We start from the raw sequence: 21,084 nt of genomic DNA on the forward strand, positions 1-21,084 counted from the left end.
CCATCTCCATGAAATCAGTTTTTTAAAATTTATTTATTTGGCTATGCCAGGTCTTGGTTGCAGCATGTAGGATCTTCGATCTTACTTGTGGCATGTGGGATCTTTGGTTGCAGCAGGGGTTGAACTCAGGCCCCCTGCATTGGGAGCACAGAGCTTAGCCACTGGACCACTGTCAATTTTTATATATAATGTGAGGTACACAGTTTAATTTTTTGAAAAGTTGCCATGCAATTTACATTTCACCATTGACTGAAAATTGTATCACACTCACACCCTCACTTTATTTTAAAGTATATATATTGAAGATTTTATCCTGTACCAGATACAGTAAATGCTTTACATACAATAAGCAGACAGGTGAAATTTGAGCTCTGTTTTTAGTGAATGAAAATGCTTTCATAATTAGAAACGGAAAAGTAAAGAGTTCATAAGTGTGGAAGGGAAGTTAGAGTGGAAGGACAGTCCAAAAGGAAAGAAGACATTTCAGGACCAAAGAGAACATAGAAACACACTCACCACCTTCAGAGGGTGGTGAGTAAAAGAGTTTGGCTGAACCAGAGTATATATGAGGAAAGTACTTGAAACAAGGCTGAAGAGAGCCCTGAATGCCAGACCAAGGAGTCTGAACTTCATTCTGAGAGTCCGTGGGAGTGAAGGGAGATTTATTCATAGGAAAATGATATAACAGAGCTGTTGTTTCAGAAAGGCTGAGCCTCTAATCCGGGGGCAGAGTAATAAGGGTCCCCATGTGGTAGCTTCCCTGGTAGCTCAGTTGGTTAAGAATCTGCCTACAGTGCAGGAGACCCCAGTTCAATTCCTGGGTCAGGAAGATCCGCTGGAGATGGGATAGGCTACCCACTCCAGTATTCTTGGGCTGCCCTTGTGGCTCAGCTGGTAAAGAATCTGTCTGCAATGCAGGAGACCTGGGTTCGATCCCTGGATTGGGAAGATCCCCTGGAGAAGGGAACGGCTACCCACTCCAGTATTCTGGCCTGGGGAATCCCATGGACTGTATAGACCATGGGGTCACAGAGAGCTGGACACGACTGCGACCTTCACTTTCACTGTGTGGTAGCAGTAGCAGAGGGAATGGAAAGGAGATATCACAGAGGAAAAATCAGTGGCACGTGGCCACTTATTGGACACAGAATTAGAAGTCAGTGATGACTTTTTTTCTGTTTTCATACTAGTGTCAGTTAAGAAAGGCAGTGTGCTGTTAAGGAATTTGGGATAATTGGCGGAGCTGTTTTCACATATGGCCCAGGAATTAGATGGCCAAACCTTCAAGCCCCAAATGGCCCCATAGAAGACTTTGATATGTGCTCATTTTTAGAATTTCGTGGGTAGTTCCTCCCTTTGGTGGACTTAGGGTTACCAGAGAATGCCTGAGATTTAAATCTGGAGTCTCAATCACTACAACTAATTTCAAATGTGCCCTTTATATGAGGTGGATTCATTCTTCTCCTATCCTTTGATGGATTGTGGTTTTTGAAAGGCCCCTAAGGAAGTAATGAAGACCATATTTTAAACCTCAGGCTTGCTTCTCTCTTATTTTACCAGAGTATGTTGGTTACCATGTCCTGGGAAATGAACAACTTTAAAACGTAAGTGTGGTAAGCCTTCATTTGCACCAGTGTCATTCATTCTTTCATACAAAGCATACTTATTAGATATCCACCATTGCACTGGACCTGATGAAGGCTACACATAAACATAAAGTAATGCCTGTCTTCCAAGTTTAAACTTTGAGTTTTCCTACTCGGACAGCAGTTTAGGTAATTCAGACCAACCCTTCTGCTTCTTTGGAGCTGCTTTTACTAAGAGGCACCTGCTATTCTTGAAGAGAAGCCAAGGAATAAAGCTTGTAATAATACCCTTACAGGGTTAACAGGACAAAAATTGGAATTCAGGCCAAGGAATGGGGAGCCCTAGTAAACTTCCCCAGGCTTTGGGGTCCCACAGGAATACAATTTAGAAGTAACAGTGAACCGGAAATAGACTTTAGCAGTCTCACAGGGACTGAAACCCAGCTTCAAATTATCTTACTCTCTCATTGGATTAAGTTGATCCAAGATATCTAGTGACTATAAGAAATTTAAATCCTCTCTAGTGGAAGATGCTATCATCCTAGCCCTAATACCTTTCATTGTTTTATATATGCAGTGCTAGTAAGAAAAGCAGTAGATCTATAGGAGGTCCATATAATGGTTATCAACTTTAAATTAACTATGTTTATGAAGTCAAGTAATAACAAAAAACTGGAAAATTATAAAAAAGAATCAAACAACTCAAAATGGATCAAAAGTATAAATTTAAGAGCTAAAACTTTTAGAAGAAAATGTAGGCATAAAGCTTTGTGACCTGGGATTAGGTGACAGTTTTTTAGGTGTGGCATCAGAAGGAAGACATACATAAATTGAAGTTCATCAAATTTTAAATTATTGTACTTCAAAGGACAGTATCAAAAAAAAAAAATGAAGACAACCTATAGAATGGGAGAAAATATTTTTGAATCGTGTTTCTGATAAGGTTCTAGTATCCAGAATATATAAAGAACTCTTACAACTCAACAATAAGGAGAGAAACAGCCCAGTCTTTAAAAAGGCAAAAGGCTTGCATAGACATTTCTCTGAAGAAGGAATGCACATGTCCAGGAAGCACAATGGTGCTTTGTGAATTGTGTGGGATATGAGTTTTATCTCAGTGTTAAAAAAAAAAGAATTAAACAGAAATTTGAGTATTGAAAAGTACAGTAACTGAAATAAAGAGCTCAGTGTGAATTAAATAACAGGTTAGACAAAGCTGACTAAAGAATTAATGAGTTGGAAAATAGATTAGAAAAAAATACATACTGAAGCTGAGAATGAGAAAAGGATGGAAAATTACCCCCCCCCAAAAAAACAGCATAAGAGACTAGTAGGATATGATAAAGGATTATGAACCCTAAGCAGGATAAATACAAAGAAAATTACACTTAGGTGCATTATATTAAAATTGCTGCAAACTATGACATAGAGAGATCTTAAAAACAGCAAAGGAAAAAAAAAACTGACGTTATTTTCAAAGGAACTTCTGGCAGTTGACTTCTCAACAGAAACAATAGAAGAAAAGAGATAGTGGAATGAAATGCTGAAAGAGATAGCTTTCAAAAATGAAAGTGAGCTAGACAGTTTCCGACAAAAACCTACTATAACTTCTCACCAGCAGAACTCACACTAAAAGAAACACTGAATGGTATTTTTTTTAGACAGAAATAAAATGATCTCAGATAGAAGTGTGGAAATGCAGTAAAGAGTGAAGAGAAACGATAAGTATGTATGAGTATACCTCTAAATGAACATTGACTTTAAAAAATTTCTTGCAGGGTTTTAAACATATGTAAAATTAATGTAAATGGCAACAGTAGAGTCTATATCTAGGCAGAAATTGGGAAATAGATTTAAAGGAATTGTCCAGAAAGTGGTAAGAGTATTAATTTATTTTGTTGTTGTTGTTTAGTCTCTAGGTTGTGTCCAACTTTTTTGCAACCCCATGAACTTTAGCCCACCAGGCTCCTCTGTCCGTGGGATTTCCCAGGCAAGAATACTGGAGTGGGTTGCCATTTCCTTCTATAGGGGATCTTCCCCACCCAGGGATGTTTGTCTCCTGCATTGACAGGTAGATTCTCCACCCTGAGCCACCAGGAAGCCCATTAATTTATTAAATTTATAAATTTATTTATATTTTTATATAAATATAAAATATTTATAAATGTATATATATTTATAAATTTATAAATTAAATTTATTAAAGTCATTAGTTTGACTTTGGCAAGTCAAGGATATATGTCATAATTTATGGTCATCACTAAAGAAATAGTATCTCTACCAATCTAAGAGAGGGGAGAACTAGATAAATAAAATATAGCCCCAAAATTGGTCAGAAAGATTCTGGTAAGAGCAAAACTGTAGGCATATAGAACATGGCAATGGCTTCCAGGGGTTAACGTGGAGGAGAGTTCGATTACGAAGAGGAAGCAAGAAGGAATTTTTTGGTGAGTGATAGAACTATTTGTGTCTTAATTGTGGCAGTGGTTACTCAATTTGTACACTTGTCAAAACATTTAGGATAAACCAAAAAGAGTGACTTTTACTGATTTTTTTTTAATGGAAGGAAAAAAGAAGATTAAAAAAATGAGAAAAAGAGAACAAATAGCATCTCTCGGTGGTTGGTGGATTTAAGCCTAAACGTGTCAGTAATTACAATGACTATAAATAGATTCATGCAAAATAAAAAAACATTTTAAATAAACAAAACTGAAGTGTATAATTGCTTATAAAAGAAAGGATATAAGGATATAGAAAGAGTTAAAACAAAATGATGGGAAAAGGTAGCTGTGATAAAATCAGACCATGTAGATTTTAATGCAAAAAGAATTATTAGAGATAAAGAAGGACATTTTCTAATAGTTAAAGATTCAAGTTACCAGGAAGAAGTATATACTTAATAAGGCAACCTTAAAACATATAAATCAAAAATGGACAGAATCAAAAGGAGAGATAGACAAATCATCAACCCCAGTGGGAAGTTTAATACACCTGGCTTAGTGAATGATCAAGTAACTAGACAAAAACAAACATAAAAAATCAGTAAAGATATAGAAGATTTGAAAAGACAGTGAACAAACCTGGCCTAAATGACATATATGGGCCCTGTGCCCAGCACCCGCAGACAGATAGATGTTCTTTTTGGCAAATCTGGAAGATTTATAAAGCCTGAAGTAAAGAGAAGAATTGAAGTGCTTAGGTGAGAAATCAGAGCTGGAGATTGGAAATCGTCAGTTCCAAACTCTGTACGTCCTCTCTCTCACAATTCACTGATTTTTCCCTGGGGATGAGGGCAGGTGCCTTCCTCCAAGGATGCAGGGTTTTTAAGTGTCTGTGAACTGACGGGAGCGGCAGCGAGTGTGGGCGTAGTGTGGGCAAAGACTAACGGGTGCAGACTCCCACTGTCCATGAGGAAAGCTGTCCTCACTCAGAGCTCCACCCAGCCCCAAGGACATGCTTCCTAATCTTCTGCTGGTGAAGCACTCTGTCTCCCAGAGTTGGCCTTATGCTCCTGACAGGTCTAACTCTGGCACCCGACGTGTCAAGAAGGCGCTCTCTTCGTAAGGAAACCCCCTGCTCCCCTTTTACTCTCTGGACAGCGGGATTCTAGGGCCACTCCAGAAGTATGGGAACTACACAGATCCCTCAATGAACTGACTTTGCCGCCAGGTTCCTCTTTAAACTGTCTAATCAGCGATTTTCCCAGTGCCCCAGGCTTTTCCTGTTCGGGTGCTGCTGACTGTTGTACTTCCTACCAGGCTGCCCTGCATGCCAACTTTCAGATGGGCTCTGTTAACCCCTGTTCTCCCAGCCTCCTCCCAGTCATCTGGGAGCCACAGGGGTATTCTTCCTATCCCCCAGCTCCTGGAATTCCTTATTGTGGCATGTGCTTACATCCACCTTATCAGTCTGGCTTTTCCCCCCCTTCTTGCTGAGTTCCAACCCATTGTTCTTCCTCCAGAGTTCATTTTCCAGCTGCTGAGAGATTTGTGCTCTCGTGTTGCTTGTTTGCCTTTGTGTCTTTTGTCCCCTGTGTACCGATCCACACAATGATGCCATGGTCGTCAAGACACCATTTCTATGCCTTTAGTGTCCTGCGTGGGGGATGGGGTGATCACTCATCTTCAACATGACCTCAAGAAATCCCTTAGCACTGGACCTAAAGACACCATTCCACTCCCACAGATCATTATTCTGAAGAGTTAAAGATGGAAATTTGCCAAGAGAAGGATTACAGTGATGGTTTAAGAAATGAAGCCTTGGACTTGTCTCTTTCCTTTTAAAGGATATTAACTTTCAGCTTATTTTCCTAGTATTCAGTTCAGTTCAGTCACTCAGTCGTGTCCGACTCTGCAACCCCATGGACTGCAGCACGCCAGGCCTCCCTGTCCATCACCAAGTCCTGGAGCTTGCTCAAACTCATCAAATCGGTGATGCCATCCAACCATCTCATCCTCTGTCATCCCCCTCTCCTGCACCTTCAATCTTTCCCAGCATCAGGGTCTTTTCCAATGAGTCAGTTCTTCGCATCAGGTGGCCAAAGTATTGGAGTTTCAGCTTCAGCATTAGTCTTTCCAATAGATATTTAGGACCGATCTCCTTTAGGATTGACTGGTTTGATCTCCTTGCAGTCCAGGGGATTCTCAAGAGTCTTCTCCAACACCACAGTTCAAAAGCACCAATTCTTCAGCGCTCAGCTTTCTTTATAGTCCAACTCTCACATCCAACATGGCTACTGGAAAAACCATAGCTTTGACTAGATGGAACTTTGTTGACAAAGTAATGTCTCTGCTTAATATTACTTACTACTCTAAATTTTTACTTACTATTCTAACTTCTTATATTAGAATAGTCCATTCCAAGAGACTGGAACGACCTTGGGAGAACATTCAGATTGCCATAGGGTTGTGTTTTATTAACACACTGTACACCCAAGGCCTTGGGAGAGCAGAGGGCCGTCAGTCCCCCTCCTGGCCCCACCTCCACCCACCCCTGCCTTACTTAGTCCAGTGCAACTCAGCCTTGTCTGAACCAGATGTTTCCCTGACAGGAGGCTCAAGTCTGTTGTGACAGAGCATAGTAAGTATCCATGGGAGATAGGAATTCAGTCCATAGAGTTCACTGTTATAGCAAAGAACGGATTTTCTCCCAGGGCCCACTAGCATTACTGTGGAGTATTAAGTCTGACTGCTCATGCATTCCAGAACTTCTGGGAAAGCCTTAAGGAAATGGCTTTCAGAAACAAGTGCCCTAGAGGAGAAAGCTCTTGGATTTCCTTAAACCAGAATTTAGTAATGGGCATTCTTTGTCTTCTCTGACCTAGGCAGCAGGGATTATTCTACCTTTAGACATTTAATTTATGACCCCAATTGAACTGAGTCCTAGTTGTACATCTGAAAAGGATCTTTTCTGTTTAATCTACCTAGAGAGATACAAAATAAATCTATCCTTTATTCTTTGCTTCTACAACCACTGACCCCCATCCACCAATTTCTTCCTTTTTGCTGAACACCTACTCCTCCCCTGTAGGAAAATTGCTTATTTCTTGCAGTTATTATTACTTTTGTTATTAGTGAAACTGGGGAGGGGAATAGATTGTGCAGCAGCAGTATAAGAAAAACCAAAAATTCTTCTTCCCTGTGGTTGATAGAGCCTCTCTATTGGAGGGATTTAGCTATCATCCTGCCTGAGGAGTAGCTTCTGTGAAAGCATGATGTGTAAGTCTAAAATTTTATCTAATTGATTCAGCAACTGTTTATCTTACTGGCTACTGTGTACAAAGCAGTGGGCTGGGCACCATGGAAGACAGAAATAGGGTTTGAAGTTATAGTCTGTCTTTTTGTTAGTTATAGGTGGTTTCATATCTTAGTAGCTTTGGGATTTTTTTAAGATTAAGTTCTTTAGATAAACAGGAATCTAATTGAGAAACCAGGTGTATTTCAAAAGGCAAATTCTGAGATGGATAATGTGGCTCAGACTATGTCAGGCTTCTGACATTTTCTTTTAAAATATGACTCTTGTTACAGAGAGAATTTAACTATGCTCATCTACTTCTGAGTGAAGAAGAACCTGGTGAGTTTTTAGTTTGTATGGTGCTGAGAAGCTCAAGGGATTCTTTAAAAATGAAATGTGACTGCCTTGGGGGTCACCTATACTGAAGCAATATCTTTACAACTGGAAATACCTATTAGTAACTTAGAAAGGCAAATTCAAAGAAAAGTTTTGCTATGTAGTAGCAAGATTTTTTGAAATACATTTCTGTTTCTAGCAAGCTAGGTTCTAACTTGCTCTGCAGTTAGGTCAAGTGTGGAAACCTCTTGGCTAAGATAGAAAAAAAAATTCATCTTGAACCAGAAGACTAAGATTAAAAAATTCCATCTCTAGTAATGAGGCTGGAAGAGCTGCCTTCTGATAGGCTCAGACATCAGCTTTACGTCCATCTTTCTCAATAGACTAAACTTTTAAACTGTTTCGCATACTGGTGTGTGTGTGCATGCTCAGTTACTCGTTCACGTCCAACTCTTAGCAACCCCATGGACTGCAGCCTGCCAGGCTCCTCTGTCCCTGGGATTTTCCAGGCAAGAATACTGAAGTGGGTTGCCATTTCCTCCTCCGGGAGATCTTCCTAACCCAGGGATCAAATCCATGTCTCCTGCAGTGGCAGGCGGATTCTTTTATCACCGAGCCACCAGGGAAGCTCAGTATACTGCTATATTTCCAGTTAAACCACAGTTCTTGACACATAATAGATGTTCTATAAATATTTGCCAATGGATTCTTAGAGATCACTCCTTAAAATCCAGCGTTTCCCGCCTTGCCAGCAGCTAGTAATTGAACCTGCTTCAAAGCATGTAACCAGCCAACTTGAGGGCCGAGTTACATAGCACTTAACTTGGTTGGTGGGCTTCTGCCACTATTTTCTTTATCCATGTCACAATTTGTGGGTCTAGTCTTTTTAAACTGTGTATAATGACTCATTGATTAATTGTAAAATGAATTTAGTAACTTATGACTAGCATTAAAAACTTGAAGAAAAGAGAAAAGAATAGGAAATATCAGAATGCACTGCACATAAAAAACTATTTTTACTGTAGACACACACACATTATACTGGATTACAATTTTTTAAATGTATTTTTAGAAATCCTGTTCTACTCTATCTTCAAAAGGTAGAAGAACTTCAAGGTGTTTCTTTCATGGCAGCTCCTAGCTTACCTCTCTATATGTCCTATAATTCAGTATATTTGTGTTTTTATGCTACCGTGGGCTCTCCAGAGTATCATCCAGGCACAGCCTTGCTAGAGCCACCATGTGGCATCTTAGTCAGTGAGTGAGAGCCGGGTAGAAAGTGTCCCACCACACAGCCACAGGAGTGTGGCCCCAGGACAGTCTGTAAGTCGCTCCTGAGCTCTGGCCAGATCCCCCCACCCTGCAGGCCCACTGCCGCATCCTGCACCACCGTTTTGATGGGCTGAGTCGGGTTGGGGAGAGGCCGGACCCAGTGCCCACTGTCACCCAGCGCTGGCCCTGCCGCTGCACAGCCACTCCTTTTAGCCCTGTCCTCCCCCAGAAACATTTCAGTCGTAGCTCTAGCTCTTGAAATTTGGCCACTTCGAAGTAGTGAGCCCCAGTGCCCCTGAAACTGTCACTGTCCACTTCTCCTGCTGCCAGAGCTTTGTATAGGGTTCATGTCTCTTTCCTCTGAAATCTCTTCATGTAAATTCAGTTTCACGTTTTTTTTAAACAATCAGTCTCAGAAGTATCTGTTGGGTAGAGAGGAGGGTAGCACTGGTGGAGGGACCTATATGCACTTGAGAATTCGATTCTTTCTTGGAAATCTGCTGACATAAGCTAATCGGCGAAGAACTAAATGACCCTACTGTTTCTACCTGCTGACAGGCTCAGCCTTGAGACGGGGCTGAAATTAGCTCTCACCACATGGCAGAGACATGCCTTCCTCTTTTTCTCTTTCACACAAATAAGGGGAAATTTTGTTCCTGTCAAATAATAGAGCTTTGTAGTATAGGTTGAGAGCCAGTAAGCCTCAACCCCTCCTCCCCAACTTGCAAAGCCACATGGGTGCTGAGTAAGTACTAGAGAGTCAGGTAACCTCCCTGACGAGGACTGGTTTGGAAACCCTTTCCTAATCCGTGTTCTTTGGGAAATGCTCACACAAGGCCCATCCCAGCTCAGGGAAGTATATTGCTCCAAAGCTGTGGGACCAGTGTCCCGCCAGCCCAGCCCATGGAACCTCATGTTTCTTTATATTTCCGCTGCTGTATCCTTGCTGTGGGTGAGGAGCTTTCAGAACTTGCTGGTCTTGGGGAAACGAGGCTGTGTGTTTCGGTTCTGTCGTCCAGCACTGTTATCTGTTGGAGGACTCCCTGCCCATTTTGTAAGCACCCAGCTGGCAGGCCCTGTTGCAATCTCGCTGCCTTCCGATCAGACCCGCCCCAGCAGCAGGCAGGGTGGGGGGGGCCTGGGAAACACGCGGCCAAACAGTTGTGGTGAGTGTCAAAATAAAAGCCCCTGCCTGGGCACACCAGGGCCCTCCCCTCAGAGAACCAGCATTGTTCACTGTGCCACATCTCTAGTCTAAATTTAGGCATCTTCTCTTTTTTTCCAGGCAAAGATTACTATGCAAACATTTAAGAGAAAAACTTTGCCCAAAGTCATTTTTTCCCTCGACTTCTATTTGGTTTCCTGCGATGTTTAGATGACTCATTCTCTTCCAAGAAATTTTAAAGAAAAGAGATGTAGGCTGTGTGATAGCACACAAAGCCTGCTCTGTAGATTCTCTCTCTCTTCCCTGCCTCGGAGCCCCTTGCTGTTTTTTATAGGAAACGGAAAGGCTCCACAGTCTACATTGTCACGGCCTCACCAGGCCCTGTTGTTCCCAGGAATAAATGCCCCCCTTGTCTTTGGGTGGGGCCCCCTTGGAGCTTCCCCGTTCTGACAACCGCTCCGTGGAGGATGCCAGCACGGAAGCCCTTTGCGGGTCGCCGGGGCCACGCTGGCCCCCAGAGGCACACAGCTAAGGTTTCGGAAATGGAGAACGGTGGCCTTTTATCATGGGTGAAAGGAGAGGTACAGGCTATTTCCTGCCTCTCCCCTCGAGTCAGAATGGCTCCCGATGGCGGGGGGCTTTCTCAGAACTGTAACCCGGCTAACAACACATGTGTTCCCCGCCCAGCCTGCAGCCAGAAGGAGAGTAAGTCAGGATCACTTCAGCAGCCTGTTCAAATAAACAGGGATAATAGTTGAGTCGGTCCTTTTCCAACTAATCAGTACACGAAAGGAAACATCTGCCTGGGCTTAATTGCTATTCTATTGGTCATGCTTTTTCTCCCCTCCCCGTCCCATCTCCTGTGGAGGGCTAGGTTATTTAAGTCATGGGTCGGCAGCAGGGTGGACGAATGGGAGCCTTCCTCTGGAACCTCTGCCATCGAAACACCAGAAGGTGTAGGGGAAGCTGGGAGGCGGGCAGCGGGGGTTGGCCCGGAGGCCAGAGGGCAGGGCCTTTGGAAGTGATACTCGTGGTCACTTCCTGGCCTTGTTGCTGACTCTGGGACTGGTGGGTGAGTCATTTCGCCTCACTTCACCTCCTTGGACCCCTGCTACTTCCATGGAGCTCAGCTCTGCTTGCGATGGGAATCTAGATGAAAGGCGTTTCCTCTTGTGGCTTCTTCTAGCGGTTGAGGGCATTGAGCGAGAGTCATTTGGGGATAGTAAATTTAAGGTTGGCAAGATACTCCTGAAGCCATCCATTTTGTAGAGCATCTTGGTCCCTGAGGAGAACCTGCTCATTATCTTCTGTATGGAGGGAGGCCAACCCACTGTCCACTGAAGTGGCCGGTGTTGGAATCTAATATGGACTCAAGAAGCCAGGCAAGAGATGGTGAAGAATTATAGAATGGCAGAAGTTGGAACAGAACTTAGGAATGTTTTAGCCAAAGACTTTCATTCTTTGGAAAGAAAAACAGAAGTCCAGAGAGATGAGCAGGTTGTCCAAAGTTATCTTCTTGATGGTGGAGGAGCTAGAAATAGAAGAGTCTCATGATTGCTAATTCAGGGCTCCCTCCATCCCTCTCCACACTACCAAGTGTAAAAATTCATGTCTGCTCACAACAAAGGTCACACATGTGTTATATTCCATAATTAATTCCATAATAGAAAAGTGGCAAAGTCGAAAAGAAAAGTGAAAATGACTGCTAAACATGTAAGAAAAAAGTTTAGGCTCACTAGAATCAAAGGACTGCAAATTAAAAGAGGATACCATATTGAGGTTTCAAGACAAAAAAAAGTAAAAGAACATTCTCATATGCTTCTGATGGTATTTTTAATGGGTACAGTTTTTCCCAAGGGCAATTTAATGGTGTGAGTTAGCAGTCTTTGACTCAGCAAGGTTACTTTTAGGAGAAAATAATCAATGTGTGTGTGTAAATTATATACAAAGTAATTAAATGCAGCATATTTTATTATAAAAATTTGTATGCAAAGTTAATGTGCTAGAGTATAGGAACTACATCAATATAAACTTATTATAATACTGTGGAAGAATAACATGTAGGGGAATATTCACAGCTTATGTCTAAGTGGATAAATTACAGTGTGTATAATGCAATCCAAATTCCATAAACATTGTAGAGAGAAAAATGTATAACAAACCTGAAGTGGTGATTTCTTAGGAGTAGGAATTAAGCATTGCATTTTCTTTTTTGAGATTTTCTACAATTTTCTTATTTATTGCAATAAACATATATTCCTTTTGTAATCAGAAAAAAATATTTTTAAGCCATACATCTTGAAAAAAAGCAAAATCTTAAATAATTATGTGTCTGACATGGAGAATGTCTTCCTTTCTTTGCGTGGGAGCTGAGGTGTCCCAGGGAGTAGTATCATACCACCTATTAGAAGGGTGTTGTTGGTATCTGATTTTTAGTAGGAAAGACCTAGGAGCTGGCAGAAGATAAAACCAGGGCTTTCCCTCTCAATAACCGGGTGATGCTAATCAGTTTTATGTCCTGCTCTCGTGGGCTTTGCATAAACATTCAGAATCAAAGGCATGGCTCTTATTTCCTTCCTGCTTCCTTATTCTTTATTTCTGCCATTCTCCCCATATAGTTAGATGCCAGCCCTGGGCAGCAGCAGCAAAGAATCTGAGAGCTACCACTGCTTAAGGTTAACCTATTGGAGACTCTTAATGTGTATTAGGGACTTCCCTTATGGCTCAGCTGGTAGAGAATCTGCCTGCAATACAGGAGACCTGGGTTTGATCCCTGGGTTGGGAAGATCCCCTGAAGAAGGGAAACGCTACCCTCTCCAGTATTCAGGCCTGAAGAATTCGATTGACTACAGTCCATGGGGTCACAAAGAGTCGGACACAACTAAGCGACTTTCACTTTCAATGTGTGTTATCAGTCTCAAGTAACATTAGCAACCAGTCATGATTGACATACCACTGCCCTGGGAGTCTGGCATTTCTACCAATAAAGCATTTAAGGGGTATAACTTATTTTTTCTTGGAGGTTCCTATTTAGTCAGGTACTTTGAAGTCCTTGGATATTTTATTTATATACACATGTCTATCTCATCCCATTTCACATCTTACTTTGCTCCACAATTGTCAGGAATGCCTGACTACAAGGATTCAAAAAAGCTCGTCCCACCTAACTGTTGCTAAGTAGGTTGTAGCTTTCAGACCTTCTCTTTGGCAGCCAATTGAAAAATCAAAGGCTACAACCCATTTTCCCTCCATATGATTGCCTTTGCTAGACTCTCAAAGGGGCACATTTCATTTTATTAAAACTCTTTGAGTAATCTGACCATAATTTGGCCTGATCGGAGTGGTTATCTGATTTGCTGGGTTAAATAATGGGCCTTAATTGAGTCTGCGTTATTTGTGGAGCCAGTGCTGCTCTTGCCTTTGTTGCCTCCTCCTCCTTCCTTGTGTTTCCCAGTTAACCTTCATTCTTCTTTCTTTGCAGAGTAAAGAAGTCGGCCAGCAGCTCCAAGATGATCTGATGAAGGTCCTGAATGAGCTGTACTCGGTAAATCAGCTGGGTTGCTTGGCTCTTTCACAAGCAGAGGGAAGCAGCATTTGGCAGCTTGTGGCCATAGTCACGTCAGCACCAGAGCTGAGCTGAGGTTGAGGACAGTGCATGGTCCCCACTGGGGATGACTTCACCCATCTCTTTTTGCACTCTTATTTTCAAACTGGATTGAGCCCAAAAACACTTTCTCAAAATAGGATCCCTCTTTAGTTATGCAGGCTAACTCTGGCTTCTTTGGGGGCTTAATCACCAGAGACCAGCCAAGGTCTAGGTCACCAGCACAAGTGACCCTCATGAAGAGCAAACGAGGGACCCTGAAGCTAATAGTAAGGAACTTAATTTACATTGCTATTGCTCTTTGAATAGTACACACCCTGTTGGAAAGGGCCTGTTGTTCACAGTTTTGCGTCAGTTCTCGGATTTATCTCCTGGTTTGAGACCAGAGCGAGCGCTCTAGAGGGAAGCAGAGTCCTCAATGCCCTTAACGTAAGGGACCAGTTCAAGCAGAGAGCCTTGCGTCGACTCCCTGGGGCTTTGGGAGGCCACACCTCAGTGGCGGGCCAGGCTTTGGGTTTGGTGGAGAAAACACAGTCTGCTCTGAAGTGACCGGCGCTGCAGGCCCATGACGCCTGTGACTGACGCGTGTTTTTCCTCAGGCACAGGGAGGTGGTGGGGCTGTTTTTGTCCTAGTCATGTTTCGTAATTAAAACAAACATGCACACCAAGGAAATTCCTGCTGCCGTACAGGGAATATTCCTATTGTGCAGCTAAAGCCTTTCAGGGCCCCTTCTCCAGCTGGGCTGTGCCAGGCCTTTGTGTCATTCTCCAGGGTTGCCCCATCCTGTTTTGGAGGCAAAATTAATTTCCTGTGTTTACTTGCTTATTCACTACAGTTTTTTTTTTTCCTTTTTTAATCCACAGGAAGACAGGCAGTGGCGACACGTATCACAGGCATTTGGGATCAGAGAATTCCATGTTCTTGATCCAAAAGCCGAGGTGTGGCCATGCTGTCAGGGCAACTGCTAAGCAAGTAGATAGGGTAGAGTGGTCATCGGTTTTGTCTCCAGGGACGCTCAGTTTGTTTGGGATTTCTGCTCTGTGACTCTTCTGCTCTGAAGCCAAGTAGATAGATGGTTCCCTTTGGTTCAGTTCCCAAGTCTTCATTTCTTTCAAATGAAGTTAAGCCTTTTTAAAAATAGAAGCATGTTCATGAACCATATTCAGACTGGATGAGTTTCCTGAACCCCCTGGTCTTTTTAATGCTTTACTTCTGCTCTTTATTTTTAGAGCATCTTCTAGGCACCATGAAGAACTATTACTCCTTTCTTCTGGCAAATAATTCACCAGGATAGAAAATGACATGTGTAGTCATAATATGAATCCTTTTATTTTCCCGTAAGCATCTTGGGTCTCTACTCTTGCCCCTTCTAGGGAGGAGTAGCAGAGAAGGCAGTGGCACCCCACTGCAGTACTCTTGCCTGGAAAATCCCATGGACAGAGGAGCCTGGTAGGCTGTGGTCCATGGGGTCGAGAAGAGTCTGACACGACTGAGCGACTTCACTTTCACTTTTCACTTTCATGCACTGGAGAAGGAAATGGCAACCCATTCCAGTGTTCTTGCCTGGAGAATCCCAGGGACAGGGGAGCCCGGTGGGCTGCCATCTATGGGGTCACACAGAGCCAGACACGCCTGAAGTGCTTAGCAACAGCAGCCGCAGGGAGGAGTAGGGGGATAATCAGCAAGCCCCAAACCAATTTAAATCCAGTATGCTGTTTCTGTAGGGGACCTGGAGGCAGCAGAGGAAGAGCAGTGTCTAGGGATCTGTTAGCTTTACTCTGCATCCTGGATCTCCTAATGTACCATGATTTTTTTTTTAAATAAATAAGTGAAAAGGCATAATATGTTTTGGTGTAAGAAAGAAGACCTTGGAACTCACTGCTCTGGTCTGAGGAGGGCCAAGTCGGCACTTCCAGCTGCAGTCTTCAGGCAATCCAGCATTGACCAGTGTTCACTGGCCACCGTGAGGCCACAGTCAACAGAGCGTAAGGTCCTCTCACTGGTGTGCAAACCATTGGCTGGGCACGGTGTCCCCTTCCATTAGGTGAGTTGGTACATGCTCTTACCATCTATTTAAGGCCAGTAGACAGTAGGAAGAGAGAAATGAGCAGAGATGGAAAGTTCCAGAGAAGGCAAAATGGTCTGGTGCAGTGATTCTCAATCAGGGGGATTTTTCAGGCAAGGGGACACTTGGAAATGTCTGCGGACATTTGTGATTATCACAACTGGAGTAGGAGCTGCTGGAAGTCAGAATGCAATTGAAATCTTATAATGTGCAGGACAGCCCCCCACAACCAAGAATTGTCTGACCTAAAATGGTCAATAGTACCAAGATTGAAAACCGCTGCTCTAACGACTAGAGTCTCCTGAATTATGCAACCCAAATCCTACCTGGTCTCCACCAGCTGTATGATCTTAAGGGGTACTCCTGACCTCTGTGAGCAAGATCTCCACATATTCTGTATGCTGGTGTCTCCCATTTCCCGGGGGTGGGGGGGATTTGGGGGAATCATGCTTCATGAAATATCAGACTATAGTTAAGGGTCAGATGAGTTTGCAGATTGTTGGCCATTAGAAAGTTCAGAGAATAGAAGTATAAGTTTTTTCTTCTGGAGTATAAAATAAGTTGTAGGACTGGTCTGAGTAAGGTACTGTGGCATTAAGGTGGCTAACTATCCCAGTTTGCCTGGGACTGAAGCCTTTCCTGGGACATGAGACTTTCAGTGCTGAGCCTAGGAAAGTCCTAAGTAAGCCAGGGTGATTGTCACCCTACATGACAGTGGTTTCAGGCAGGAACTTGGGACTTTTGTATGCTGGGTCCAGGAGATACTTGTTGCACACACTCTCTCTGTCTGTCTCTCTCCCCCTCAGAGGAGTTAAAAAGAAAACAAGAGGACTTTTTGTAAGGAACTTTCCCCTCATTTGACCTTTGGGAAGAGCTTCTATAAGCAGTACAAGTTATTTGCAAGCATGAGATGAAGGAAACTGAGGATGTAAAGGAACCCAGCATATTCAGTGCTCCTTTTTCCTTGTATCTGTCCTTAACGCCCACAAATACCTCTTCTGGGGAGACTGATTACCTTTGGGTTGAGAATTTAGATACTTGAATCTTGATAATCTAAGGGGCAGGACCCAGGTGTTCCCAAATAAAGATGCCTTTGGGCAAGAGGCCCAGATGCTCACCATAAGTGGCCAGCTGCCTTTCTGTACCTTCCTTTTTTCTGCCTGAAGGCCTTTGATTTTCATGACTTGGCACGCTGTGCCAGAGGCCGCTTGCCACAGCTTCTCTCAGAGAGCAATCCCAGGGAGCATTCTCCTCCACGCGCTCTTTACCCCCTAATAGGCCGGCTAGTTTGTAGGCCATGGTATCCGTGGTTTTCATTTTCTGACCGATGAATCAGGAATGCCTTTGAAGTCAGAGCACACTGCTTCCCAAAGAACTCCAGAATTCTCTGCCTCGGTCATACTCCGAGGCTGCATCTGGAAAAGCCCAGCCAGCTCCCACAGGAAGGGGTGAAGGCGGGGGCACAGAAGGCACGCAGGCCGGCTGAGCAGGAAGAGCCAGCGAAGCCCTAGGATTGAGAAAGAAAGGCGAGGTGTGGGGACATGGAAGCTGTTGTCGCCCCACAGGTTTCAAGCTCCTGTATGACCCATGAATATATGTCCTCTTGCTTTGGTGCAGCAGCTGTCTGCAGAGCCACTTCAGACTGGAACTTAGCACCTGCTCCCTTGAAACAATGTCAGTTAATAGTCCCCAGCACTTGGCACCAGGGATACAAAGACATATAAGGGATGTCCTTGAACTCGAGGCATTAATTTTAATGTAACAGACAGAAAAGTAAAGCAGTAAGTAAAAGGTAGGTGATGACTCTTATCACATGTATACACAGAAGAAGGGCATGAAGTCAGGCCCCTTGGAGAGATGTTTGAATTAAATCCTAATTGCCAAGGGCTCTTTTATTGTTCTCTAAATGTTCCTTTTTTGTTGCATCCTGCTCTTGTTTCATGATGTATTGTCTTTTCATTTCTCAATGATCTCTCTAGGGATATTATTGATGGATTAATTTTGAAGTTTTCTTCTTTCTGTATACTTTCTGTTTTCTCCCAGATTGCTTGTTTTGGTCTTGGTCTTTCACGTTAGATATTTTCCTTAAATGTCTGGTAATCTTCAGTTGCCTGCTCATATTTTAAAGTGAGACACTAAATAGTGCTTGAAAGTACTCTGTCAACTGTGGTCTTTACTGTAGGGTGATCTGACTGGACTATGTCCCTGGGAAAACCCTGATGTCAGTATTTGTAGGTCTTTTGTATCAGGTGAGCAGTTTCCCCAGGTAAGACTTTTCTGATCTCCTGCCTATATCTAGGGTCTGAGTTGTAAAGAGGCCTGGCCATCTCAACATTCAGTATAGAATTTTCCTGTTTTAGTTTCAGTACCCCTATCCTCAGCTGGGCCAGCTGTCCCCAGACATAGACCCCCCCTACGAAAATAAACCTCTAGTCTTCCCAGCAGAGGGGCAGGGGATGGGTTCTGGAAGTCTGATTGTTCTCAGGTTCTTAGCCCCACCTTCATCCCACTTCCATTGATTCCTCTGAGGGTTTTTGTGATTTCAGTCTGGTTGCCTCTTGCCTCTCCACTTTTCATCTTCTGCTTTCATTCTTTTTCTCAGTTTATAACTAAAAAATAACATAAAAACTCTTTTCTGTTATTTTGGTGTGGCTTGGGGAGGGAGCAGAATTAAAGACATGAATTCAATATTTTGTTTTTCAAAGTAAAGTGAACTCCTTTGTAAAACTGAGAATTTAGGCTTGAGAATTTTCCCCTAGTTTGTGTTTGCTTCACTGTATATATTTCTCCAACTCCTATCTTGAGTTCCCTATTTCTCCAACAAATTTTCTTTTATAATCAATTATTCAAGCTTTATCCTTAGTTTCCCCTTGAGTTGAAGGGCCCTAGTTATACTTCTCCTGTATCTGCACAGAGGAGAGACTCAGTCATGTGGGCAATGACATTGATTGTAAATCTACCACTGTATACATAACATATTTCTTAACTGTGGAGAAGAAAGAAAAACACAAAAGAAGAAGTGGTGCTTACCCTTAGGAATTTATAGTTTCTTAGACGAGGTAGTGTTTTACTCTTTTAAAGTGAGTTCAAGTTCTTTAGGGGAAAGGAGTAATATACGTTATTAATTTTTTTTATTTCATTTGTTGTCCTGTTGGCACTGTTCCTTTGAGCCTCCCCCTTTCTTTTGGTCCTTCATGTTCATTAACAGCATTTCCTCTTTATTTATTACACATCTTCATGGAGTAAAAAGTCACTTTCTTAAAGTCAATTCACTTTTATAACGGTTCACTCAAACTTTTGAACCCCTTAATCACATTCAGATGAAAAGAAAAAAAGGAGCCTCCTATCTACCCTTCTTCAGCTAGGATAGCGGATGCCTCTTTCTTGCTTCTTAGTCAATCTGGAAACCTGGAAGACAAATTACTTAGGAAGGTTTTTAATGCTGTCAGATGGTAAATATTGCTTCTCCTAAGTAGAGAATATACAGAGTAGATCTTATACTTAAGGGAAGTGTCAGGCTCAGAATAAGGTGAAGCTGATTTTAAACCATCTCCATCGAAAGTGAGACATCACTTAATGGAATTTGTGGCCTGACAAACCTGGGTTTGAATCCTGATTCTGATTTATTTACTAGCTGTGTGACCTTGGATGTGATAGTTAATCTCTTTGAGCCTCAGTTTCCTCATCTTTTAAAGTGGAAATAATAGCATGTTGTTCATAGACTTGTTGTGAACGTTAAATGAGGTGACATACGTCAGGCCTCTGACACAGTGTTGACCAAGGGATCGAGATTACTATTATTACGCCCCGGCCCTCCTCTGTTGTTCAGCCCCTGCCCCTGACACACACCCCAGCTGCCGCCTCTCTGATTCTCCCCCTCGTGGCATCAGAACGTCAGTACTCATGAACTTCAGCTCGCTTGGTTTGTCAGCAAGCGTTTTTAATTTCCAGGTATAAGCAGAGGCTCCCTGTGTGGAAACAGAGAGCTCCAGCGGGGAGGTACAGACACCTGGTGACTGGAAGTGGTGTGTTTGGGAGGAAATGAGGCTTCCCAGACTTCCCAGCCTCCTCTGTAGGAAAAGGGACTAGACTTCCAAACTGTTGCTGTGATGAAAAATGTAAAAGTTGTATCCTCTCCTTTGATATTACGTCCTTCCTTTGGCAACTGCAGTTTCACCTGATGTGGATTCTGTCCCTTCTTAGGCTCTTCCCTGAATTTTTCTGAAGGTTTGCAGTCTTCATGGGGCTGTTGTCTAGACCACAGCATTGCTACAAGAATGAGAAAATGCATGTACAGCACTTGGCACCTAGTCAGGGAGTAGACTCGGGGCTCAGTAAGTGGTGGCTGCCCTTGTTCTTGCTGTGAGAGGGGGCATTTGATCGGGATAAAGCAAGCCAGTCAGATCCCCGGGACACAAGGCCAGTAGAAAGCTTCCCCATTTCATGTCTGAGAGTCCCCAAAGCATAGGCTGCTCCGCAGGCTGTGCTGCCCTCTCCAGGGTCCCAGCCAGCCCAGGAAGACTCTTGGGGCCTGAGTGCTGACGTTTCCTATCTTGGTCTTGTGAGATGACTAGTAAGGAAATTACCATATAAAGTAGAAATGCTCACAAATGTTCATAAATAGGAGTAAATGACTCCTGGTGGAAGACATAAAATGAACAGTAAGACATGTTGGCTCACTTCAAATACTGCTTTCCTGTGCTTTGGAGTGGTCTTTAATATAGGAAGTTGGCTAAACCAAACACGTATGAATTTTGCCCTTAAGGGTATGAGAACATTGCTCATGGAGGAGAGGTCCAGCTGAGTCTCTTAGCCTGTAAAGCAAAGAACTGACCCCACTGGCTTGACCTCTAGGGGTCGGGGTGGGGGTGTCTTGCAGGTCATGAAGACATATCACATGTACAATGCCGACAGCATCAGTGCTCAGAGCAAGCTAAAGGAGGCGGAGAAGCAGGAGGAGAAGCAAATTGGAAAATCTGTGAAGCAGGAGGACCGGCAGACCCCACGCTCCCCTGACTCCACGTCCAACGTCCGCATTGAGGAGAAGCATGTCCGGAGGAGCTCAGTGAAGAAGATCGAGAAGATGAAGGAGAAGGTGTGTAGGCTCTGGCAACTGTAGGGGCTGGGGAGGAACACTTGAAGTCAGGACTGATAGGAGATTTCCAGTAAGCCCTGAGAGCAGGATAAGGAAGTCCTGGGTTCCTCTAGTGCCTAATGATCTTGCAGTCTGCCCTGAAAGAAATCCTGGTTATTGGAAAAACCTGGGCATCTGTAGCAGACAAACAAGAAACAGTAGTCACCTTTCCCAAGCCTGGGAGGGGA

The 21,084-nt window shown here is 43.2% G+C and overlaps 1 protein-coding gene across 9 annotated transcripts in view; it reads left to right on the plus strand.

The window, feature by feature from the left end:
- The window catches only part of SRGAP2 (SLIT-ROBO Rho GTPase activating protein 2), a 247,698-nt gene that overhangs the window by 155,234 nt on the left and 71,380 nt on the right, over positions 1-21,084 (plus strand). For 8 of the 9 annotated variants that reach the window (XM_043923265.1, XM_043923267.1, XM_043923266.1 and 5 more), the window contains exons 5-6: positions 13,574-13,636; positions 20,642-20,857. In XM_043923265.1, coding sequence (XP_043779200.1) covers positions 13,574-13,636; positions 20,642-20,857 — 279 coding nt within the window. Of the gene's footprint in view, positions 1-2,599; positions 2,605-13,573; positions 13,637-20,641; positions 20,858-21,084 lie in introns of those variants that run through there. The other variant, XM_043923269.1, reaches the window with a different exon arrangement.

Source organism: Cervus elaphus, chromosome 14, assembly GCF_910594005.1.
Source record: "Cervus elaphus chromosome 14, mCerEla1.1, whole genome shotgun sequence".
Taxonomy (NCBI): domain Eukaryota; kingdom Metazoa; phylum Chordata; class Mammalia; order Artiodactyla; family Cervidae; genus Cervus; species Cervus elaphus.